The sequence below is a fragment of the Bombus huntii genome, chromosome 5 (genome assembly GCF_024542735.1).
Source record: "Bombus huntii isolate Logan2020A chromosome 5, iyBomHunt1.1, whole genome shotgun sequence".
In the NCBI taxonomy this organism is placed as follows: domain Eukaryota; kingdom Metazoa; phylum Arthropoda; class Insecta; order Hymenoptera; family Apidae; genus Bombus; species Bombus huntii.
The window spans coordinates 6,740,559-6,764,747 of record NC_066242.1 but is presented as its reverse complement, the minus strand read 5'-3'; the positions used below and the strand labels follow the sequence as shown (position 1 = coordinate 6,764,747).

General features: G+C 33.0%; 1 protein-coding gene across 3 annotated transcripts; it reads left to right on the top strand.

Moving 5' to 3' along the window:
• The first annotated feature begins 69 nt into the window (after positions 1-69).
• Positions 70-23,412, top strand: LOC126865392 (C-Maf-inducing protein-like). Of its 3 annotated transcripts, XM_050617832.1 has the most exons (10): positions 70-270; positions 786-980; positions 6,308-8,374; positions 14,066-14,251; positions 15,094-15,683; positions 17,912-18,001; positions 18,325-18,577; positions 18,755-19,012; positions 19,387-19,687; positions 20,093-23,412. In XM_050617832.1, the coding sequence occupies exons 3-10, from the start codon at positions 7,094-7,096 to the stop codon at positions 20,215-20,217; spliced, it is 3,084 nt and encodes a 1,027-aa protein (XP_050473789.1). In that variant the 5' UTR covers positions 70-270; positions 786-980; positions 6,308-7,093; the 3' UTR covers positions 20,218-23,412. The 3 variants fall into 3 exon arrangements, with proteins under 3 accessions (XP_050473789.1, XP_050473790.1, XP_050473788.1); XM_050617833.1 differs by lacking the exons at positions 70-270; positions 786-980 and adding an exon at positions 5,604-6,153; XM_050617831.1 differs by lacking the exons at positions 70-270; positions 786-980 and having other exon boundaries at positions 5,604-8,374.
• The last annotated feature ends 777 nt before the right edge of the window (positions 23,413-24,189 follow it).

The following is a 24,189-nucleotide window of genomic DNA, read 5'->3' as shown; positions in this document are numbered from 1 at the left end:
TAACCTTTTGTGAGACGAAAGAGGGGGACAGACAGTGTCAAGTGTAACCTTGGATGTGATATCTTACGCATATTGAAAGGGAACTTGAGCGCTGTTATTATCGGGTATGGTGTTACAGTCGTGGTCGTGGTGTGAACGCGCGTGGTTCTTTTCGTGGAGGTTCTGAAAACTGTCAAAGTAGACAGACGAAAGGATACAAGTGTTTTCTTATTGCAGAGTGTCGTTTTATTCTTTTTTGTTCAATGATTCTTTACAAGTTGTGCATTAGTGGTACGTATATTTTATGAATTATTTATTATTTGCGTACGAATATGTATATTAATTGTGTTCGGTTATGTCTTAACCAAAACAAATTTTCTATCCACGATATTAATAAGTTTTTAAATAATTTAAAACTGAATTGATTGATAAGACAGTTTTTTATAGATCTTTAAATGTATGAAGAAAGATAATGATGAAAAAGATTTTGAAATGAGAGTTTTTTTTATATAAGATGTTGATACAGTACTGTTTGCAAAATATCTTATTTTTTATTCTCAGTGAAATTTTTAAGAAATTTATAGATATATTATAATTATTTAAATAATTGAATACGGAGCTATTACGAAAAATAAGGCGGTATCGATAAACAAAACAATAACAATTAAAATCTCCAATTTTTGTATTATAAAAAAATGAAATTTAAGAATGGAATAAAAATAAATTTAAAAAGAAGTATGTTAAAAATTAAAATGGAAAAGGACTAAGACTAATTATGTCACATCTTTTTCTCTTTAATGATGAAGATTCGTTGTATTTGGTTGTCGACGTCAAAAGCGAAAGTGGATTGGATAGTCGCTGATATGACTTGTCTTTTCGAAGAAGACCACAATATAGTGCTGGATCTGATAAATTATAATAAATAATCAACGAAAAGCCAACAATCAGCCATCGAGAATAAAAACTGCATATGCACTCAGAATAAAAGATGATTGATATAGGTATGTTAATCTAATTATTAATAGATATGACTATATACGAATAAAAATTTTTTAGTTAAATATTATTAATTTATCTATTATGGATATTAGAACGTAAATGGTTCAATTAATATTTAAATCGTTACGATAAATCTTTAATGAAAATTAATGATTTTGAGTTTGTCAATTTTGCATTAATTTAAATATTTATTTTCATCGGGTTAAAATAAAGCTTATTTTCATTTTTTGGTATCTTCCAATATAATTACAAAAGTATTCTTACAATTGTAATAATATAATTTAAGGATTGATTAAGTTTGAGAATTAAATAGCGAAAGAAAACATTATTTAAAGATTCAATGTGGAATTTGAAGTGTATAAAAGATAGGATGGAGAATGAAAGATTCTTATAACGGATTGTTCTATAATTATTTTCTTACAAAATTATATAATATTTCCCTAAGTAGAAAAGTGCAAACTGTAATCTTATATGAGTTTTTAAAATTTTAACGAAAACGAAAAATGAATTATTATTATAAATATCATAGAAGATAAATGATAGTAAAAATGAGAAATTAAGATTAATAAATAATTTGTTTTCAATAGTTCAAAACAAAACAATTGATTAATTTATAAAGGATTACAAAAAATTTCATTGATTTCCATTTTTGTCTTGAAATAACTTTATGTATAAAATGTTAGTTTATATTATAGCGTTTAAGAGAAATGGAAAATACTTTAATCTGAAATGTAATAGTAAAAAATAATTCTAACCAAAGACTTGACGAAGTAAGTACGTCATTTACCAAGAAAAAGTGATAGCGTCGTCAGCTATTTATCATTTCTTCCTCCCTTCGCAAGTTATTATTTTATGCGCACATTTACTAAAGCTAATCAGAATGCTACACAATAGTTAGAAACTGAGCGGGACCAAGTCTATTAACCTATTGAACCATGAATTGTCGAAGAGATTTCATGGGCAGTTCATTTCAGATGAAAAGAAGAAGATTGTCAATTGCAGATTTATAAACGCATTCTTTTACAATCTTGTCAATTGACCATATTTGATGAGTTACATTCAACAAGTATGTACTTCTTAATTTAACTACATTTTCATATTTTCGCAACTGGGTACGTATCTGTATGAACACATTAGCAGCCGATGGCGTAACGTTTTTTTTTTTTCAACAATCGTATCGTTAATATACGATTTTTCTGGTACGTATATACAATCGCAAAACTTGAATAACAATTTAGAAAACATATATATCTATGTATACGTCCAATTTTCTAAATTAAGAAAATGCATATAAGTCCAATTTTCTAGATCTAGAAAATGTATATATGTTTAATTTTCTAGATTAGAAATTTTATTATTCAAGTTTTGCTATATATTGATACTTTTTTCACTCGCTATGCCTGCCGAATATTGTTTAAAACTGACTGTATTTGCTAATTTCAATGAAATTAGAATGTAACATAGAGAATTACATTTTGTATGCTAAAATTAAAAGAAAATAGAAGAATATACGGTATCGACTGCTCTATCATCATAAGATCATGAAATACAAAATAGTCGTCATTTTTTCTTGCTGATGGAAAATCTATTATTTCAATTAATATTTTTCGTGTAATTATCGATTCTTTATTTCAATGTGATCGTTTTCCATAGAAGTCACGAATGTACGTATTTCTCACGTAATACTTAGCAAAGAAACGTAAAAAATACCTAGAAGAAAACAACAGGTCCAAGTTCTCGGTAGCAAAACCTGTTTCCCTCGCAATTTACTTTGGCTATTAGCGATTGAATTCTTCTTCTTCCTTTTTTTTTTCTTTCATTTTGCATGGTCGCCACCTCTTCCTGCTTCCGCGAACATACGATTCGGATTAGTCTAAGCTCGTGATCAAGGTGAGGGTAATCGATGAGGGCGGAGTGTTTACGTCGATTTCCATTACGTAGAACGAGAGAAACGACGGCTTGACAAACACGAGTCACCTTTGACGCAACGCGAATATATGACAGTCAGCTGCATCATACGACCAGAGACCAGGATATTGTCGGCCGGTCTCGTCACGTGGCTGCTATGTCAATGATTTGAGACGTCAACCAAACGCCTATTGCGTGATCGGTTCCTGATTTATGTTATGACAATACTAATAGTCAATTGATCTCAGTCATAGGTTCAATAGAGTTACAGCACAACTTCATTTAGTGGAATGAAATTTTAGTCGATGTTTGATATAAATGAGTTTCTAACGATTGAATAGGATTATTCAAAAGTGAGCTTCTACTATATGAATGAAAAATGATAGATAGTGAAGAGAATTAGTGAGTTTTTATTACATGCATTATATTTCGTTGTATTATAGTACGTGTCCATTTATTGAAATGAAATTTGACTTGATGTTCAAGTAAACGTGTTTCTGACCATCGAATGCGATTATTTGAAGGCGAGCTTCCATTACATGAATGAAAGTCATAGGCAGTGAAAAGGATTAGTGGACCTTTATTATATTACAATAGAACTCCATTTATTGGAATGAAAGTCAATATCCAATTAAACGAACTTATTACTTCTACGTTCATTTCATTCACTTGTTTACATGTTTTTGCTATCGATTTAATTTTGAGTCCCAAGTTCAGTTGCGTATTCATTTTTATTAAGTCATTGTTTTGTACGTTTTCATTTATCATATAAGATCGAGTTTTCACAACTAATGATACGTTCTAATCCTTTTGTTATTGTTTCTTCGAAACTGAAGAGTCATAAAGATACAGGTAACCCTCTTATGGCACGGACGTCTCTATCGGACAATTTGATAGTCACGGGAACCTTGGTACAAATTAAGATTTTAAAGATTAATGGAATAACAATTTTATTCCTAATTTTGTTCAGAAATTTATTGAGAAAGATATATCGAACGACGATATCGTCATTATAATGAAATAAAATCAACACATTTTTGCATGGTACCAAAAATGGAAGCTAGTAAATAATTTTATAAATTTATTTAAATCTTTAATAGTATCATTAAATGTATAGTTTATAAAAGTAACTGTCTGAGATATATGTAAACATTGAAATATCGCGTTTGGAGCAACGCATTGTTAATTTATTTCATTGTTATTTTTCATTTTAATTATGAAGCGAAGGAATATCAAAAGAACATTCGATGATAAGTTTACTACTCTTGCGTAACTTTTTCTTGTCCTACGATTTTATTGAAACTCGTAACTAAATTGGATGGTCGATTATGTTCAATAAAAATGGCTTTTGGCAAAATTCTCATGTCGTAAATGTCATTCTTTGCATCATCGGAACGCGACTTCTCCGATGATGTCATTGGACGAGGTGAACAGTCGAACCGACTCGATAAACTAAAAATAGCAGTTTCTGTTTATGCTTTTTTAATTTTTTCTCTTTTTATTTTCGTATGCTAATTTCGAACAATCGCCAACGTTGCTGAAAAATTCCTTCGGTGGGAACGAGATACGATCGATCTTAGAGGCACAAATAGTGCGACATAGCAAATAAATCTTATCAGTTGCCCAAGTTCAAGTGAAAATCTGACATACTTTATCAGGAATGATGCATTGAATTATATAATAGGATAAAGTTCGTTGAAAACGAGATCGTCTTTGAAATCGCTATTTTCGTCGGAAGTAAAAGTGTATTTCGCTATTCCGTTGGCTAACAATGAGAATTTACTATTGGTTTATTTAAAAATATTGCGAGTTCGTTATCGGACCGTAAAAAAACAAATGTGAGTTCCATTCTTTTAGCAGTCTTTAAGTCTATGGTTTAGTATTAATGTATTTGGTAATATACTACTATTTCCTTTACATTAATCATCGATGATATGAAATATTAATTATAATGAATTGGAAAGAATAATTTCATATTTTTACAACTGTTTAATATTTCTTATAACGGTTGATTTGCTCTTTGAAATAATATGAAAATGTTATTAGTAAGAATTTAATGGTATATAATGTTTGATTGTGAATTCATAATTTTAGTAGGTTCTTGATGCGAGCAAAATTTGGCGCGAGTTTTGAATTCTCTTTTCTCTTAAGCATCGTGTAATGAATAGCACGTGCGATATTATGACTAATTTTTATGAAATAATTCGAGAGAAATGCAAATTGACAATTTTAAGAACCGATCGAAAATAAAATATGCCTTTCGTTTCTCCTATCCCGTTAAAAAGGATCATAAATCTAAAGCACTCATTTTTACGAAATTTATAGACAAGATATTAAAAATATGATAAACGATACTAAAAAAATTATTATAACTTCATTAATATTCCAAACTTCTTTATCAAATATCAGAATGTTAGAAATTATAGTGAGTGTTACACATATATTCTAAATGTCATACACTCTCAGAAAATTAGAAACAAAAGAAATCGATCCTTTCTTACCCGAACCGTGCAAACACTCCTTAAACCGGAATGCCAATGTATCATAACCTCATTAACAACGTCCACGTTCTATTTGTGCACGTTGTGCACATTATTGTGAATCGCATAAAAATAGAAATCCGGCATTCGCCAGGGGAAGAAGAGCGAGGAAAATTCGTCGGGGACTATTTTCGGAAAAACCTTTGAATTATTTTCAAGAGTTTCGGTATATTTACCGTAGACACGAGCCAAATTTTACTTTTCACAATTTTTTTCTTTCCTTAAACCAAGTCTCCAATAAAATAAGAACACAAAACAGCCAACGGAAACGACCAACTGCGGAAGCCAATGACAGAAACGAACATAGGAAATGAAAACGAGAAAGGAAAAAAAGGAACGAGGAAGAGAGATGGAAAGAGTGAGAGTAGCGGGAACGCGATAATTCGAAGCAAACTCGTGACTAGTCATTGATCGACCGCGAGACGTCGAGCGCCGCGACGCCCTCTCTCCTTTTCCTAACCCCAGCGGCGCGGCCCGGCGCGGCGTCCCCACCTGTACTTGTTCACAATCGTGTCAGACATTTAAGCGTCACGTCGGAAACACGCCTCCCTCTTTCTCTCGCTCTCTCCTCTCTTCCCCCTTTGTTTCTCTCTCTCTCTCTCTCTCTCTCTCTCCTTCGCTCTTTTCATTCGTCGTTCATCGACTCGTCGTCGCGTCGTCGGCCGCGTCTCGCGGACCAGAAGAAGAAATTCGTCGACGAATCTCGAGTGCTCGTTTCGTGTTTCCTGTCGGTTTCGTCGTTCGAGTAGAGAGAAACGAGACTAGAGATAGAGATAGAACGAAAAGGAGAGAGACGGAGAAACTGGCGCACGCAGCACGCGAAACAGAGACACTTCTTTGCTACGTGAAACTCTATTCTTCTCTTTTTCTTTTCTTTGCAGAGGAAGAAACGTGCCGGTGGTCGACGCGCGAGTGTTTCCGTGCGAGCTTCATGATTCGATTGACCCAGTGAATAATCACGAGGAACGGAAGAAAAGAAGAACCGAAAAGGGGGAAACGTTTCTCAAGTGGTTGTGCGTTTTGTTTCGTGGCAAAATGTGCTGTGGCCAGCTGCAATGCGCGGACGAAACGTTCGACACGAGTCTTGGTTGATCGTTCTTCGTGAAGATATCCCCGGTGCGCGGACAGGGAGTATCAGTATGTCCTAATGCTAATGTCGAGGATTCGTCGAATTTCGACGTCGGTTTGCTGGTGCTACCCCGTATCGCCGTGCTCATTGAATCGCTTTGTTTGAATGGGGTGGCGGTGAACGACCGTTTCTAGGTCGGTTGAGATCCACACGGGAGCTTAATTGACGCGCATCGAGGGATTCTAGGAGCGGGTCGTAGGCGAAATTGGGATATCGAACGCGGACCTTTTCGCGCGGTACGCGGGTTCGGGACAAAGCTTTTCTCACGGAGGCTTTCCGCGTCGCATGGAAAACGACGTTTTTCTTACTTCTGCGATCTTCGTCAGTCAGTGTCGATCGTTCCGCATCAAATCCGTAAACGTCTCGCGCGACCAAAATTAGGTCACTGGAAGACATATTACGACCATTAGCATCCAGCAGAATCTTCAACGGAATTGATAAAAAATTTAACAGAGAGTTGATAGGACGAAGTTAACTAGTAAAAACTCGCTGATATAGGAACGAACGTTTCGCAAAAACTTGGGAATATAAAGTCGATATGTTTTGTTTCCAAACGCCGTTCACACGCGCGTCACGCGTGCTCGTGTCCTCCTTATCTTCCAACAAGACGAAGACCTCCTCGATGAGCATGATTCTTCCAGCGAACAAGACTTCGGGCTCCAAGTGTGACAGGCAAGACTCGGAAGCGACGAGTGAAGGTTCCGGCTCTTCTATCGGCTACATTGACCAGGAACCATCGGTCTCTGATACGAGCAGCACCGACAGCACGCTTCCGGATATCAAAGCGGATTACCTCGATCCTGAGACTTTGTCACCTGGACCTGATTCTCTGATTGTACCAACTTCTATTGTCATCGTGGAGAATGGAATAGACGAGCCAAATAACATACTTGCGGAGGATAACGAACAGAGTCACCATGCGACCCCTTCCTCTTCTCCTGAGAAGCAGTCGTACAGCAACAGACGGTCCAAGAAGTTGCTGCTTCGTCTACGTTCCGATTCTTCGACCAACAAAGAGGACAGCTTGGACACGGTTGATGATTCGATCGAGGCTGTGTCGGTGGCTTCGAATAAAGAAGAAGAACATAGAGACGAGGAGAAAGAATATAAGTCTGGAGAAACTTTGCTGACGAATTCTTCGTCGTCGGTGCTGATCGACTCTGTAGATACCGAAGAAGATATTCTAAGAAACTCTAGAGTAACTGCAGCTTCTGAGAACGATATATCCTCGTTGCAGAACGTGTTCAGCGAATCAGAGAAGGAGAACGTATCCAATCAGGAAACGGAAACCGAGACGGAAGAAGGATCCTCGTTACCTTTGAGTCCCGCTGGCCCGTCAACTGGAGGCTTATCTTCGTCGACAGTACCTTATTACAATTTTCTCTGTGTTAATGGTGGATCTATGCGCCAGGAGATGACCAGCACCAGCTCTCCTCAGTTGTCTTCGGATAGCAATCACAGATCCAGCGCTGAATCTACTGCAGTTGATGCCTGCAGTTCGTTTAACGTTGAGAAGAGCTCGAGGATAGATACGTTGAAGTCAGAGGGCTTGGAAAGCACGTTTTGCCTACCTGCAGCAAGATCTTGCCCTAATTTGGAGAGACAGAGCGCTGGATGCTCGCCAACTAGCGGATCCTCTTCTTCTAGTCCTAGCCCAGGGCCTGTCGGGCCTAGATTTAAACCTATAGAGGAAGGAGACATTCAAGTGTGTTTTTTGAATTATACCAACCTCGTGAAGAAGATCTTGTCAAGTAAATATCTGAGGAGGTGGGAGACGCATCATCTTTATTTGAACGACACCTGTATCTCGTCGAAAACGGTGAGTCGGGTTTTTGGATATGTTGGATATAAACAATCGAAATTACTAGCATCTCTATTTACTACATTTTATATTTTATTCAAAAACTAATAGAGTTTTCATACTTAATAAAAGTATTCTTTTTTTTACACAAAAGCTTTAACAAATTTTCCTTTTTATTTGGTATTTTACATTATAGGGCACGTATGGCAAATGAAGCAACAAATTTATTGTAAAATCAGATTTATAGAAAATAAGAATAATGAGTTTGTATTGAATATCATCAGGACCCTCTGACACGATAATTATTAACTAATAATATTAGCAAATTCACAAGTTATAGGTTGTAGATTATAAATATGTAATAAGATAACTTGTAATTTGCTGATTTTGATATATGTATTTCGTTTGTGTTATTATAAAACTTGTTACTATATACATATAATGCAAGAGAATTTGTTAATACTAATAACTTGGAACTTGTGATTTCAAAACTTTCGCTATACATGTACAATAACGTTAGTGAAATTGTGTAAGTGGTCTCAGCTGTCCTGACACATATTTACCGGTAGTATATACGGTGAACTGGGATTGAATGGTTTAAAATTAATTATTTCATTATGGTAATCTTAATATTAATATTATAATAATAAAGGACACTACTATTAATAATCATATTAATACAATGTCAATATTAAATGTATTAGCTATAGTAATCTCTCTCTTTCTCCCTTTCTTCTTCCTATTTTTGTATATTACATGTATTCTATGTATACTTGCATCTTTAAATTTTCCACAAATGCATAATAATAACGATTAGCTTTGCCATTAAAATAAGTAAAAGATTATTTTATGAACGTATTATGAAAACTAGAGGGATTAGGCGATTCGGAAGTATTTCGAGTTAAATTTTAACTCTATTGTTCTACAATAGATGGTTTCTATTTTTGCCCTCTATGCAAAACATTTTCGTAGAAGGACGCTGCGAAACATTTTGAGCAGTTTACATAAAGTTATTTCACGAGTATTCTTCATTTTCCGTATCGTTATGTATCGTATCTTGTACATTGTACATAATTGACTTTTATAAGTTTCTTGTCATGTGCGTCATTAATGCCCAAAGGTAAAGTATTTATGAACCAAAGAAACGCGTTTTGCAGTCTATGAACTATGTGTAATGTTAAGTAGATTTAAAAGGAAAGGAGCAAAGAAAGAGAAGAATCATATATTAGGTTGTCCGAAAAGTTTCTTTCGTTTGATAAGGGAACAATAGAAGCACAACATTTTTTATTATTTTATTGAATTATGTATGATCCATTTTGATAGTAACAGAACAAAATAATAAAAGAAAAAATGTTGTGCATCTATTATTTCCTTATAAAACAAAAGGAACTTTTCGGATAACCTAATACGTGTCTCTCAGTAATTAAATGTCTTAACGTGACTTGACGTGGTTCCAAAGTTTTATTAAAAGCCATAATTTTCGTATGACGCGAGAGATGTTCGCAGATAAAATAGAGCGGCTATATTTCTTTCAGGATTAATTTGTGATTGTAACACGATATTTTTTAGTCTTTTCGGAGGATATTTCATGGATTTCCATAGAAACTTTATCAATAAAAAATAAAATGGGAATACATAAACGCATAATCACAAACGAGGGAAAAAGATAGAAAATATGAGGAATAATGATTCAAGCTTTAGTATATAGTATAATACATACAGCGGATAAATACATACATGACATCTATGTATGTTTTCCATTGGTGGATTTATTTTATCTATACTAGATCTATTTATTATTAGATCGCAGTTTTTCATGCATATATGTATAGGAAATTTAAAGCTGCAGAACTGCGCATATAATATAAAAATATACACATTAAATATCCGAATTATGGCATGGTTCTTGTAATATTTAACGAATGAAACAAATTTTTGCTTAGATTTTATTTCTTTAATCGCAACCATAACAATTTAGAGCACAAACATTCGCAGTCTACTTATAATTTCGCTGTTAGACTGTTATCGACAGACGAAAGGACTGCGAAACGTACAAATAAATAATCGTTTCTTTCATATTCTTCTGCATTCGTGGATTTACGTATATTTCTACGAATATCTGTTTCGTTTCGTGTCTGATACGAACTCCTTTTTGACGTTAATTGATCGTTTACAAGCTGCACGAACTACTATAACAATTGATATTATTAATAATATTCTGTGAATAATTAATATAATATATGTATATTACTAACGAAATTAGAAGCTGAATTTTATAATTTTCGATACTTCCCTAAAAAGGTAAATTATCGATGCCATAATTTAAATTTAATTCACCGTAAATAACACTATTCGCTTGAATCGTGCGAGTTTATCGGCGAAGATTTCATCGTTAGCTGTCAGTGAATGGTAAATCGTTAGGAATTTAATTAATTTTGTTTTATGGCTATTACGTCATTAAGTTTCTTGCCGATATCGCATCTGCAATTACAAGTCGTACCATGCGTCTTAAACTTTCCAATAATGACTACTTATACATCAACTGGTTATTTATTTCCTGCTAACATAATATTATGATAAAAAGACAAATGCCTCACATGTGTTAACTATTAAAAACATCGCGTGACAATATAATATATCAATGATGCTAACTTTATTAATATGCTGTATATGTAACTTGCTGATAATTACAGGTTAATAATTCAAAACTAATACTTGGTCAATGTGCGCAGAATTGCTAGAATTGACGCAGATATTGTAATTGTGATAAATCATGCCGTTTTACGTTATTTTACGTTAGTCGAGGCTGCGAGTGTTTCGTCAGATTTTAAACTCAAACATCTAACTTACATACAGTTGTGCGAGGATTGGAAGCAAAAGATAAAGAACTGGAATTAGTATGCAAACATTTTTTAGCTTCTGAGAAATGTAGGATTGCGGATGGAACATTAAGAGTTTGCGTTTTAATGCAATTTAATTATTTAAGCAGATTTTTATCTTTTTATGAATATAAAGTTTTCCAGAATTATTATTGGAAAAGATGTTCATCTATAACTACTTTACATAGATATAAAAAGCTATTTACTGTTATATGTAGTCGTATATTTATTCAGAGTTAAACTTGTTATAATACACACTGTCATATGAACTTGCGATACTCGTAAGAAAAATTGACTATCATTTCATCATTTTCATCTGAACCGTATCTACAGAGTTGCTAAATTAAACAAATATATTAATCAATTTAAATTTCCTCTTACATTCGCATTTTTTTAACAGCAAAATCTGTCTACCAGCCCTTCGTTCGAAACTTTTTCCTTTTTTTGTTCTGTTTCTTCTCTCCCCAATATAAAAGAATAAAGCAATTCTTGTTCCCTGCTTGAAACGATTGCCGTTTGCTACATCGGTATCTCGCCTGAATTCGTCGAATGTTAGTATAGATAACAATCTTTTGTCGGGAAACGAGAAATGTATAACCAGATTGGAACTCGTCGTTGCTTGTATCAGGTGATCAGAAAAAGAAAAGGTAAAAAAAAAGAAAAAGAAGAAAAAGAAGGAAAAAGAAAAGAGAAAAATGAATCGAGCTGGCTTTTTCGCGGTGCAAGCGTAATCTGAAGCGGTCGCGAGACGCATTCAGGGTCGGCTTTGACGCAAGTGATGCACACGCACACGCACACGTGCACGCACGTGCACCTCCCTTTTGTCTCTTTTCCGTGTACACGTTTACGTGACAAGCGTGCATACGTTTGCGTGAATGTATCGAGAACTGCACGCGACGCAACGTTTGCAATTTTACGTATTTTGAACAAGTATCTGCGTTTTATGCGGGAAAATTAGGGTACGAAGAGTCAGCTAGTCCCAGGGAATAGTCATTTTTCGATGCTTTCTATTTTATCGCGTTTCATCTAAGGTGATCAATTTCTCTCTTATGTTCATGCACTTATGGAAAATTCGAAGATGCAAAAATCCATAGAACGTATATAGTATTCAAATATATATATATGATATTCAAGGTATAATACTCGTTGTAAAATTTAACGATCAAAACAAATTTCTCCTTAGATTTCATTTTTTTAGGTATTATTTATCGATATTCCATTTGCCCCCTGGGATCTTGAGAGGCTTTGGTTTTTACATCCTTATATCTACTTTTCTCTACTCACTAAGCAGTATAAATCATTTTTTTTGTACTTCTGTTCATACAGATAGCAATTTACATAAATTTCCGGAGTTTAGTAATATCATTTTTATTAGGTCGACATTCTTAGGTTGATATTCTTTTTATTAACTATTTGAGACTTGATGCAAGTGTTTACATTAACAAATACATACATGTATGTATACATGAACTGATTTGTTTACTTGTTTATATCTTTTTAAAACTGCAATCTTTCCTTCCTTCTTTAAAAATTGGGAACACTATGTAGAATAACTTTTGATATATTATAATTAGTTAATTTTTTTATTAAATAATTTCCAATTTTTAAAAGCTTAGAATTTCTGTAGAACTATCTCTTTGTGTTTATATGCCAAGTTTTCAACGATCAAATTTTATGTTAATTTTTAGATTGTGAACTATGGTATATTACTTTTTCTACTATCTGACGTTACAATTAATTTACTATTTAATTTTGTTTCTTTATTATGAAATCTTTTTGATACTATGTTATCAATAACGAATTTTACTAGTTCCTAAGTAATTCAGGTAATTTCTGTAACATATGAACTATTACTTTTGGAAAATGAGTATACGAGAAGTGACGAACCAAGTTTGGTATCGACAATTTTAATTAACTTTGTATAACTTTAAATTATTGCGATACGTAAAAGTTTCAAATCTTAAAGTCTATAATATTTCAGTCTTGTAAATTGAAAGTTTCTATATTTTAAAAGCTCGTATAAATAGGTATATCTTTGTATTTATATCCGAGACGACAGTTTGGCCAAACAGTTATCCGATTTTTAAACTTTTTAATATTGAGATATTATTTCTTTTTTCGTTACAGTATAAAATTTACGAAAGTAAGATTTAAATGCTAATACAAGAAACATAGAGGCATTTAAAGTTTGTAATCTGACTTTGTAATAATACAGCCATTTAAATTCAAGTACGAAATAATTATAGTTCTCATTTAGATATGCAGTCTTTAATATTGAAATGTATCCAAATTACCCGCATTACAACCATTTAACTAACTATCATTCTAATCATTCTATCAACATATCTGCGTTGATCTGTAAAATTTAAATTTCAAAATAATATCGTCGATTTAAATTATTAAAAATTATGTTAATATGGTTAATAGATTGCAGACATTTATGAACTGAGGAGAAAATTAAGCTTTCTAAAATGTATAGTAAAGCGTTCAGTATCATATTTATGTATTAAAACAAATCCTTATATATGTATTCGGATTCTATTTTCTTAGTTCAGATATTCACGCAATTATGAATAAAAATAATATTTAGAATATTATAAACGCTTAAAACTATAAAAGAATAAGACTAAGTGGGTATTTGCTCGTACGCTTACTTTTCAACGTGGCATTATTTTTTTTATTGGGCTCTATACATTTTATCTTATATGAAAGCACGTGCTATTAAGTGATATGGAATTTAATACACTTGAATGTTTTCAATCAGTATGTGGATGCTATAATAAATACTTTTCGTAGCCACTGTAAATTATTTAGATATAATTTGTTTTAGAGAACGGGATTTTTTCGACAACCAATACCTTATAATAACATGTCGGATATACGAAAGTATGCTGTTACTAGATGGGATCCTACTTACAAGAACTGCCTTAGCATAGTTCTGCCAAACAGTTCTCTTCTTCTCCAAGCGAATAATGCTTATACTAGGGACCAATGGTATCATTCGATACTATGGAAGGTAAATTCTTGTATAATTCTTTCTTTTTATTTTTTGCAAATTCTACTTGTCTTTTCCTCTTTTGATCTAAGCACATATGTAATATCTCTAGAAATTCGAGATATTTAAAGACATTTGGAAAGACGAACTAAAAACGAAGAAAGTACACATATCGGAATTTTTTTTTATAAACAGCAATACAATCTTCGATGTGACGACGGAGTAAATAAATTAATTAATAATAAAACAAGTGTGAGAAGAGTTTCGAAATGTTGACGTTTAACTATCGAATAATGAGCCCAAAAGTATGTTGTTATACAATAAGGAAAAAACATTTCTATTAGTGTAATTCTGTATCAAAATTACCAAAAAGAAGAACACATTCACTTGTGCTATTTATTCAAAGTGATATTTGAAGTGCAGCATCATGATAATTCAAGAATGTATGTAATGAATGGCATTCTAAGCCATTAGAGTATATAATGCATAAAGAGTCTTTTAGAAAGTAATATATGTGAAAGTGATACAAAAGAGGGGCGCCAATAAGCTCATAATTCATTAAAAAAGTGATACATACACCTCCTCTCAGAAATCTTAGAACAGTTGTCATATTTGTTTCAAAATTGGACAAATGTAAGTGATAGTAAATTTCTATAGAGCATCGTTTAACTTCATAAAATTTTATGTAACAGAAAAAGTAATGTAAGCTAAAGCGAAGCTAATAATTCTAAATACCTATAGTTTTATTAAAGATAGAAGATGTCCCAAGAGTTTTGAGCGGGAGTGTACATCATCGATTATGTAAACGGATCTTATGTAAGTGAATTTACGCAATCTAATATGTGTGAATTTCGAATTTTCAGAGGAGTATCTTTAAATATCAGCATCTAGTATCTCTAAATACCCGAGAGGAAGTGATCATCAAAGAATTAAAGTCAATGGTTGATTTCGCGTTATGGACGTCGCTCCAGGACGAAAGAGTGTCTGTAGCGCCGTTAGAAGCTGTTGCAAAGCATCTCGAAGATTCGGCCGTCGAAAATCCATCAGAGAAATATTCGGAGAAATCGACAGAAGAAGTGTCCCGATATCGAAACGACCGGAAACATTGGGCTGAAGCTGTTCTCTCCGTGGTATCTCCTCTTTTAGACAAAGTTGCACTTCCAGTCTGTTTAACGAGGGTTCTTGTGAAGTTGGCTCAACAGCATCCACAGTCGTCCTTGGTCACAGCCATAAGTCCAGCGATAACGAGATGCCTCAAGCATACGGTGGATTTTGGCAAATCCCTGGACATGAGGAAACTATTGCAAGTGTTTATAGCTTCTTTGTATGCAACGGATGGAGAGCAAGCGATCAGGGATTATATCGCTTCAGTTCACGGGCCTGGAAGCGATTGTCCTCACCCGAGGATGCTTCCTAATTTGGTGTCCGTTTGCGTAGCTGCGGTTTTCCATAGGTGAGTTTGCTTCTTCTTTCTTTTCGCTTTTTTATGGACAAATTTACAACTCACAATCTGACATCAGATATTACAATAATATTGTACTTATATGTAGGAATGTTTATTATAAATTAACAGAAAAGACAGTATGATAACACAATATTGTAGCACTCTCACAAAATTGAATATAATATCGCACTTCACAAATTCGCTTAACACTATTTCTACGTCACAGCAACACGATGAACTTCTCTCGATCACGATTAATTCAACTCTGGCCATATTACCACGCTCACCTTTCCTGTAACAAACCTTGGTAACGCTCACAACACTCCTTGACAACATTAACACATCTTAACAACGTTTATAAACAATCAGCCACGTCTTTCGCCAACGTCATACCATCCCACATATATAATAATAAATTATATTCAAATATAAGGAGAGTCACGTAGTCTGAATCTCAAATGGTGCATTCGTATTGGAAATTATGGTACTTGGACTAAATGGTGCGTTCGTATTGGAAATTATGGTAATTGGAAGATATTTGAAGTATGAGTTGCAAATTTGTGAAACTTCTGTGTATTGTACAAGATTTCTTTTGTATTCACGTCAAGAAATGAATATAAAGTTCCTTAACATATTTATTATTGAAGCAATTAATATTGATATTATTTTTCCAAATTTAAACTCATACGAAACGATTACGCGAGCGTTCTGATTATTTATGGCAGTCAGTATAATAAGGTTCCGATATTCTTACCGTAAACATTTTTAACATTGAATATACGCGACTTATAGCAAAATCTAATTATTTAATACGGTTGATGATTGTCGATAGAATAATATTTAATAGTACATCAAATTCAAACTTCAAAGAAATGTTAAAAATTTACATGTTTTTTAAAATACTTCTAAAAATTATCATGTAAAATTAATACAATATTTTTAAACATTTCATAATAATGTTTGTTATGTGCATTGACTTTGTCTAAAAAAAAAAAAAAAAAAAAAAAGAAAAGACTAATTGCACGTGGCGAGTGCATTGTTGCAAATTGCGTGAGTCACCCTGTATTTTATCCACGCTTCATTAAAGCGTATCAAAGGCATGAACGTTCTGGAGTGCCTTGTTTGAAAGTGCAGAAACTAACCCTTTAACGAAGAATATGACTTTAGTTAACTGCTTGAGAACAATTCTGCGGAAAATCTCGCTTAATTTCACGTTAGAATCTTTTTAATAATATTTTCATTTTATTTTTCCTTAAAATTTCATGCAAATATAATCTAATATATTAAAAATATGCTTTATCTTAATATAAATATAATTTCTCAAAGAATGTATTTATAGAAAGAAATATGTACGCATTAAGACACTTTTTATTTAGTATCTCTATATTTTTGTATAATAAAATATTAGTATTTTACCTCAGTATTCTATATCAATATAGTTTTCTGCAACATTTTTTATTTTTATTTACTGTGACTTGAAAAAATATGCTACATACGATCTTTAGATAAAATAGCAAAGAATTTAATGGAAAATGAAAAAGAAATCAATTTACATATGTACAATATACAGAAGAATACACTATGTGCGTCGATTCGTGAATCACATACATGTGAATCTACATGTAAGATAATTAACTAATTCAAACGAAGAGAAGATGCGGTATCATTTCTTGTGAACGAGGCAACAAATCTCCTTATCTTATGATATTTTTGCTGATATGAATGATAATTTTTTTTTTTTTTTGTTACGTTGCAATATCTTTTTCCTTTGCGTTCCTTTAATTAATGTATTTTCGCATCAACAGGCGCAATATCTAAATACGTTGTTCGCATAATAAATTCGACAAAAATTTGAATAAAAAAGGTTCCACGTTCTGTAAGAATCTTTTTAATTCTTTTGTTTACATACGTAAAGACTATTTAATAATCTACCAAATACTATCGTGTCGTCAGTCAAAGAAACATATATTCGATGCGAAATATTTTATTTCCGATTTGATACAGCTTTTACTTTTATGCTAACTCGTAAATACGTCAGCTTGCTTTTTTACACGCGTCCAGACGCACTAAAAGAACAGGTAAAATTTAGAAGTCCATTCGTTACAACATGGCAAACGCACAACTGTGCGGAAAAAGCCGCTATGACGCGAAATAAATTATATATAGTAGAGAACATTCTTGCGTACCACAAACGAAATGCGAATTAATGAAACTAATTACGAGCCGTTCAATTGCAGATTCGAAGTGGTTAATCGTTCTTTGCCGGAAAACGAAAAATCGCCGACCTTGCCTCCATTGGATTGTTACCTTCTGGTGCTAAATATCGCGTAAGTTTCATCACTAATGCGCTCATTATTACATATGGAATGCGAACATTTATGCAAATTTATATTTTCACGAGTACAATTAAAGAAAGTTAAACCCTGATGGAAAATTGTTTTACTAAGTAAATAGTAATTGTTCCACTAAATATTATAACGAGCGTTGTATTTCGGCTATTCTATTGTATATATATTTGTATATTTTTGCATCTTCGAATATTTTATAAATTGCATAAATATCCGCGGTCTAATTACAAGTAAACTATACCCTTTTTTCTCTTTCTTTTAAATTTCAAATCGCAAGAGCTAACTATTATTTTCTTTTCTAGATCAGAATATGCCGATTGGAGGCCAGAACTTGGTGCTTTATTGCAACCCGTACCATTCCCAGAGGAAGCTTTTGCTATGAAAGAGGTCCAACAATCGATATTAATGTGCGTAATTAGCCGTTTAGCGAAAGACACGAGATGCGTTGTGCATCGTGTTCTACTTCCGATTAGGGAACCCAGACCTGGATGGATTCATATTGCCGCACCATCCAGTCCGGATTGCCCTGATCAAGGAGAATTGTTTGGCGAAATGGTAATTTTTCATTTTCTACATTAATCCAAATAAATAATGCCATAGAAATAAAATTGACTTCTTTCTTTATTTATGCGATAGAATAAAAAGCAATTCCTTTTGCCAAATACAAATTTGTGCTAAAAAGCGATATCATCTTTGCTATGATAATTGATCCCCTACTGTTTTTTTATCCAGTTAACTACCTTACTGGCGTGCTGCTGTCGAAGAAAGAAGTTCATCAGCTGGCTGATGAAACAAGTACGCGACGATTGTATACTATTAGCAGTAAGAGGCTGCGAGGCTGCCCAAGAAGGTCTTTGTTTAATGCTAGAGTGGCATTTGCTGTCAAGCAAAGAAGCTAAATTGCAAATAGTTAGTGCGTTAGAGTCAACCATTTCAGGCAAGGAACGATACGCAGCTCTTTGCCAGAGACAAAGGAATTTGCAGCAACTTGTGAGTAAAGAGATTACATCTATTTTGGAGCAATGTCAAATACACAATTTTTCGGATAATATATTGTTATAAACTAAATTAAATTGAATTTGGTATGTTTCCGATTTATATACTTGCTACTGTAAATCTATAAATTTTTTAATTGTAAATCAAACAAGAAATATGACTGATTTCAAATATATGTTCATTGTTTAATGGTGATGTAATATCATTATAGATTTTATTTTACAATAAGACAAAATAGGCGTGACTTGAAATTTCATAAAGGGAAAAGTCCTTTCATGACCGGGAAGCTGAAAAATAGACTATGACTATTATTACTATAAGATATATTTTTTTAATATGGTATAAGTTTTTGTTTTGTATTGAAACAGCTTCGGAAAGGAGGTCCTAGACGACTGACGTTACCAGCCCGAGCGACAGACGCGGACGTTGCCCTTATTCTGAGCGGAAGGGCTCTTGGCAGCTTGGAATACCTTAGTTTGGCCTTTACCTCGGTGACCTCGGCTTGCGCCGAGCAGCTAATCAAATTACCAGCTTTGAGGCATCTGAACTTGTGGGCCACGCAGTTCGGTGACGCTGGCCTACAAATGATTAGCGAACACTTGCAGAAACTGCAGGTCCTGAATCTTTGTGAAACCCCTGTTTCTGATAAAGGAATCTCTAGCTTGGCCTGTAAGGAAATATTGAATGTTAATATCGTTTTGTCCAAAGAGAATGTATCTTGATATGTTTAGTATACATTTTATATGAACTCTTATCTCTATATTTTCATAAGATCAATTTTTATTTTAACATCTACTTTCATATATTTTGTACTTTACAACTTAGATATCCATATACTGCACATACAGTGGCTACAAAAAAAAAAATGTTAGCACACCATTAGATCCAAGCAGCACTTTCATATGACTAAAAATTTGGTACTATGAAAATGAAATATAGAATCTGATAAAGAAACGTTTCATTGAAAAATATGTATGTGCCAATACTTTCTGCAGCCGCTGTATGATGTTAATATAAAATCTTTACTCAATTTCTTAATTAATCTGAACATTTATTCAATCTTTAAATTTTCAGCACTAACGAGTTTAAAGAAGCTGAACCTGAATAGCACGAAACTGTCCGTTCAGACGTTCGAATCCCTGAAGAAGTGTTTGCCAGCTCTGCAAGAGTTCGACGTGAGATACACAGACGCTTGGTAGCCAGAGCTTTCTTCCTATATCCAGTCGAACAATTCCAACAACTCCAGTATCAAAGAGAAAAGACAGAGTTAGACGAGATTCAGACGAACGAAGAGAAAGGTTCGAATGGTGAAAACAATTTGACGAGTCGTTGAAAGATATCGTGGCATCTAGTGTATTGCGTGCTGTTTTATCGACGAAACGAAAAGAGTTATTTAGATGTAAAAGATGGCTCTGGCATACGGGAGTATACCGGGAGTCTTTTAGAGGTGTAGTTAAGAAGATGGATAGTTTGAGTTCCAAACGGGACACTTTACTCGTTTACGTGAGAACAAAAGATATTTTCAATCGTTGTTAAGATTGACTAAAAAAAAAAAATATATGCACGTGTCTAGGACTACAATAAAAGCCTGAAAGAGTAAGATGATTTTACTCGATGAAGAATCGAAGCGAGAAAACTTTCAAGAAGTATCGTTAACTGCCCAAGAATTGACGTTTCGATATAAAGAAAAAAAGAGAGGTGGACACTCATCGAAGTTAGAATAGAAAGAGAGTGGAAATTCGTAGCGACTCTATAAATAGTTGATTCATGTAGGAATAAGTAAGAGGACATCGAGAGATCGTTTCCGATGGCACAAGGACTTGCTGTTCGGCGACAGGAGTCCGAATTATTATTCGGTCGACCGCAAGTCTCCAAGTGCGTTGCCTTTTTCCTGAATCCTACGCGTTACGTTTTATTCCGATTTTAAGCTGTTAACGTTTTTAATTTGAAGATATAATATAATTTATCGATATAGTAATAACGAATAGAGTGTAGATCGTTTAATTTATTATTTGTATATTTATTAAATTTTGAGTTCGCGATAGGATATTATTAATTTCTTTTCGATATACTTGATTCGCTTTATTTCGTTTCTTGTAAATATTATTTGATAGACGCGTTATTCTTGAAAGACGTTTCTTCGAATGTGATCTACATAGTTAAGTAAACGTAGTTTTATAAAGGGAACAGAAATATGCATTTAATTGAGATTCGATTTGATTGCGCAGATATGAAAAGGATACCGGATAGAACTGACGATGAGTGAAAATAGATTCCTGATGATGTATTTTTATTTCGGTTCGTTTTTAGTTAGACCATCGAATAAAACAGCCAACAACTCGTTCGCTGTGGCTTGTTCTTTTAATGTACATTTTAAAACTCGTTGTTAAGATATTCAACTAACAAGATACTATCTTAAATCTAATGATCTAATCTATAAAGTAAAAATTTGAACTATGTGTATGCTATTAACAAAAATATTATATATCCTCGATGAAGATATTGGGTGTTTGAGAAAGGATAACAAATATTTTAGGATATTCGTAAAAATAAATAAAGATTTTGATACCAAAAATTTAATAATTCCAGAGAGAGTTTATTTAGATAATGTAATTAAATTTTCAAAATTAGTAAATTTTATTGAATAATGATATTTGTTTATATATAAAGGGAAAAAGGAATACACAATTATTTATGATTAAAGATATGTTGTAAACTTAATTCTATTTTTAATTATAAGTTCCTTTCTGCTTATTTTGATGAGTATTACGTATGTATTTTTAATGTTTTTCACCCTTTCTTCGACACCCTCTATATTAACAGTTTCTACCAAACATAATTTGACAACGTTGACTTCGTCGAACGAAAGATTTACGTGAATTAGTCATATATACCTTCTATTGAAAATCAACGTGTTCATTAGTCGGTTACTATTCACTTGTATGTACAAGTAAAGTCGGGGAAGAAAATTTGTCAAAAGAGAAGTGAACGTTATACATGGAAAAGTCGAAAAACAAAGGGACACATAATAAATATTTTAAGACTAATAAATATTTGTCATTTTACCACGTATTCGTTCGAAATTTTTATACGCTTGGTTTATTCTTTGATAAAACATTTGCTATTTGTAAGAATCCGGATATCATATTTAATATAATATTAGAACAATCAGAGTAGTTAAAATGACCAATTTCTAATTTTTTATAGAAATTTTGTTTAATTGGAAAATTATAAGTCCCTTTACTTTACGACTTTTATTCGTGGATCGAGAGAAAAAGTGTAAGTTGTCATCGTGTAAAGTAATATCAGATTTATTTTATTTATATTATAGCTTGTACGCTAGGAGATAAATACGGATGAACTTCTTACCGAACGAGAGTGTGTTCTCGAAGAAGATTCTTTGCCGAGGATTCTTGCTCTTTTTTCCTTTGAATAGCGCTCAACTGCCTTAGCGATCAAGCTCTGAGCGGCCACTGCCATAACGTGTGCGAACCAGAAGAGACTCAACTGTCCGTTGCACTCGTTAGAATCAAGTTTTTCGTTTAAATTTTAACTCTTCGGGTGTTTCGAAAATAATACTCGGCTGCGAAAATAATACTCGGCTCCGAAAATGTCGATTGCTTGTCTGGGATTTTCTTAGGACTGTTCGACAGTTCCAAAATATCCGGCTTTTGGAGTTCATATTATAATCAGCTTCGAATATTTCAATTATTCAACTGTCCTCTATTTGAGACATTTTATCATCAAAAGTAATATCTTCTTTTTAAAAAGTTGAGAATATCGTATCGTATAAAAATTGAAAAAGTACAAATAGCATTTCTATATTACACATAGTAGGATGATTTCATTTCCAAGCGGTGTATCTTTTGCAATTAAATCGTAGCTGGTTAAACTTCACGAAAACAGTGGTTCGTTAGTTTTAAGGAGAATGATACGAAACTGTATGAACGTGAATTTGAATTTTTGTCTTGTTAATCTTTTTACAATTGTAAGAAAGATATCATATTTATGCATTCAATACCAGCGTTGTTAGATATTTTTTCTTAATGAATAACAATTTGAAAGTACTGCCCTATCAAATAAAACTTATCTAAATGTTAAACAGAATAATTAAGATAATATATATATTATTACTATTGCGTACATCTTTTCCATTTTTGAAGGAAAAGGCTTTCGAAATTACGTTTATATCATTTTTCTCGTATTTTCGTTTTCATATAAAGTGTACGCCCAAAATTCGAGCAGCTGTTTTCGAAACACCCTGTACGCGAATAGTGCAAAACGAACTTTACTCTAAGATTCGGAGAAATTTATATTATTAACTTCGTCGATTGTGTGTGACTGTCTTTTCGCCTATGATGAACTAAAATACATATTCTACTCTTCTTCCTCCACCACTTCTCCTTCTTCTTCACTCAAAGAATTTATACACTTTTAAGAAATCGATCAAACACACTTACAATTAGTAATGTTCTATTTTCTTTGCGAAAACATTAGGGAAATGTACAATTACGAATGTTTAACCCATTAACTGCCAGATTTCTTTCTTCTTCAAATTATCATACGTACATACACGCGTATAATTCTATAGACTTCAATCTCGATTCCAATCAATTTAATATATGCGTTTGAAATATCAAATTCAAATATATTCTTCGAAAAAGAAAAGCCCTCATTTGGGTATCATCGAAACCGTGAAATCTACAAATTTCTTATTCCTAATTTTATAGTCCCTAAATGAGGATTATCGCAGATAATGGGTTAATTAATAGAGCAACGTTATTATTTTATTTTCATTAAAATCTCTGTATATAATATACATATAGAATATTAAGGAAGAAAAGATTTAATTTAAGATTTTAAAAGTTTATAGGATCTATGAAGAGAACAGTATAGAAAGTGCACGTGCTGATTAACACTAAAGAAAATGGTAAAAGCGCTATAAACTCTTAAAGTCGTGAAATCTGACCTTTTGACGTATGTGTATGTGTACGCCCTATTTTGTAATAGTTGTACAATATTTATTCGGCCTCTCTCCGATGGTTAGTGCATTTAAAATATAACTTCCGATTTATTAAAGAACTTCCTCGGAGAAGGAATTGCTGTAGCTTTGAAACAAATGGTATCTATATGTTCCTTAGTGTAAATATAAAGTTAAGTTTTATTTTTAA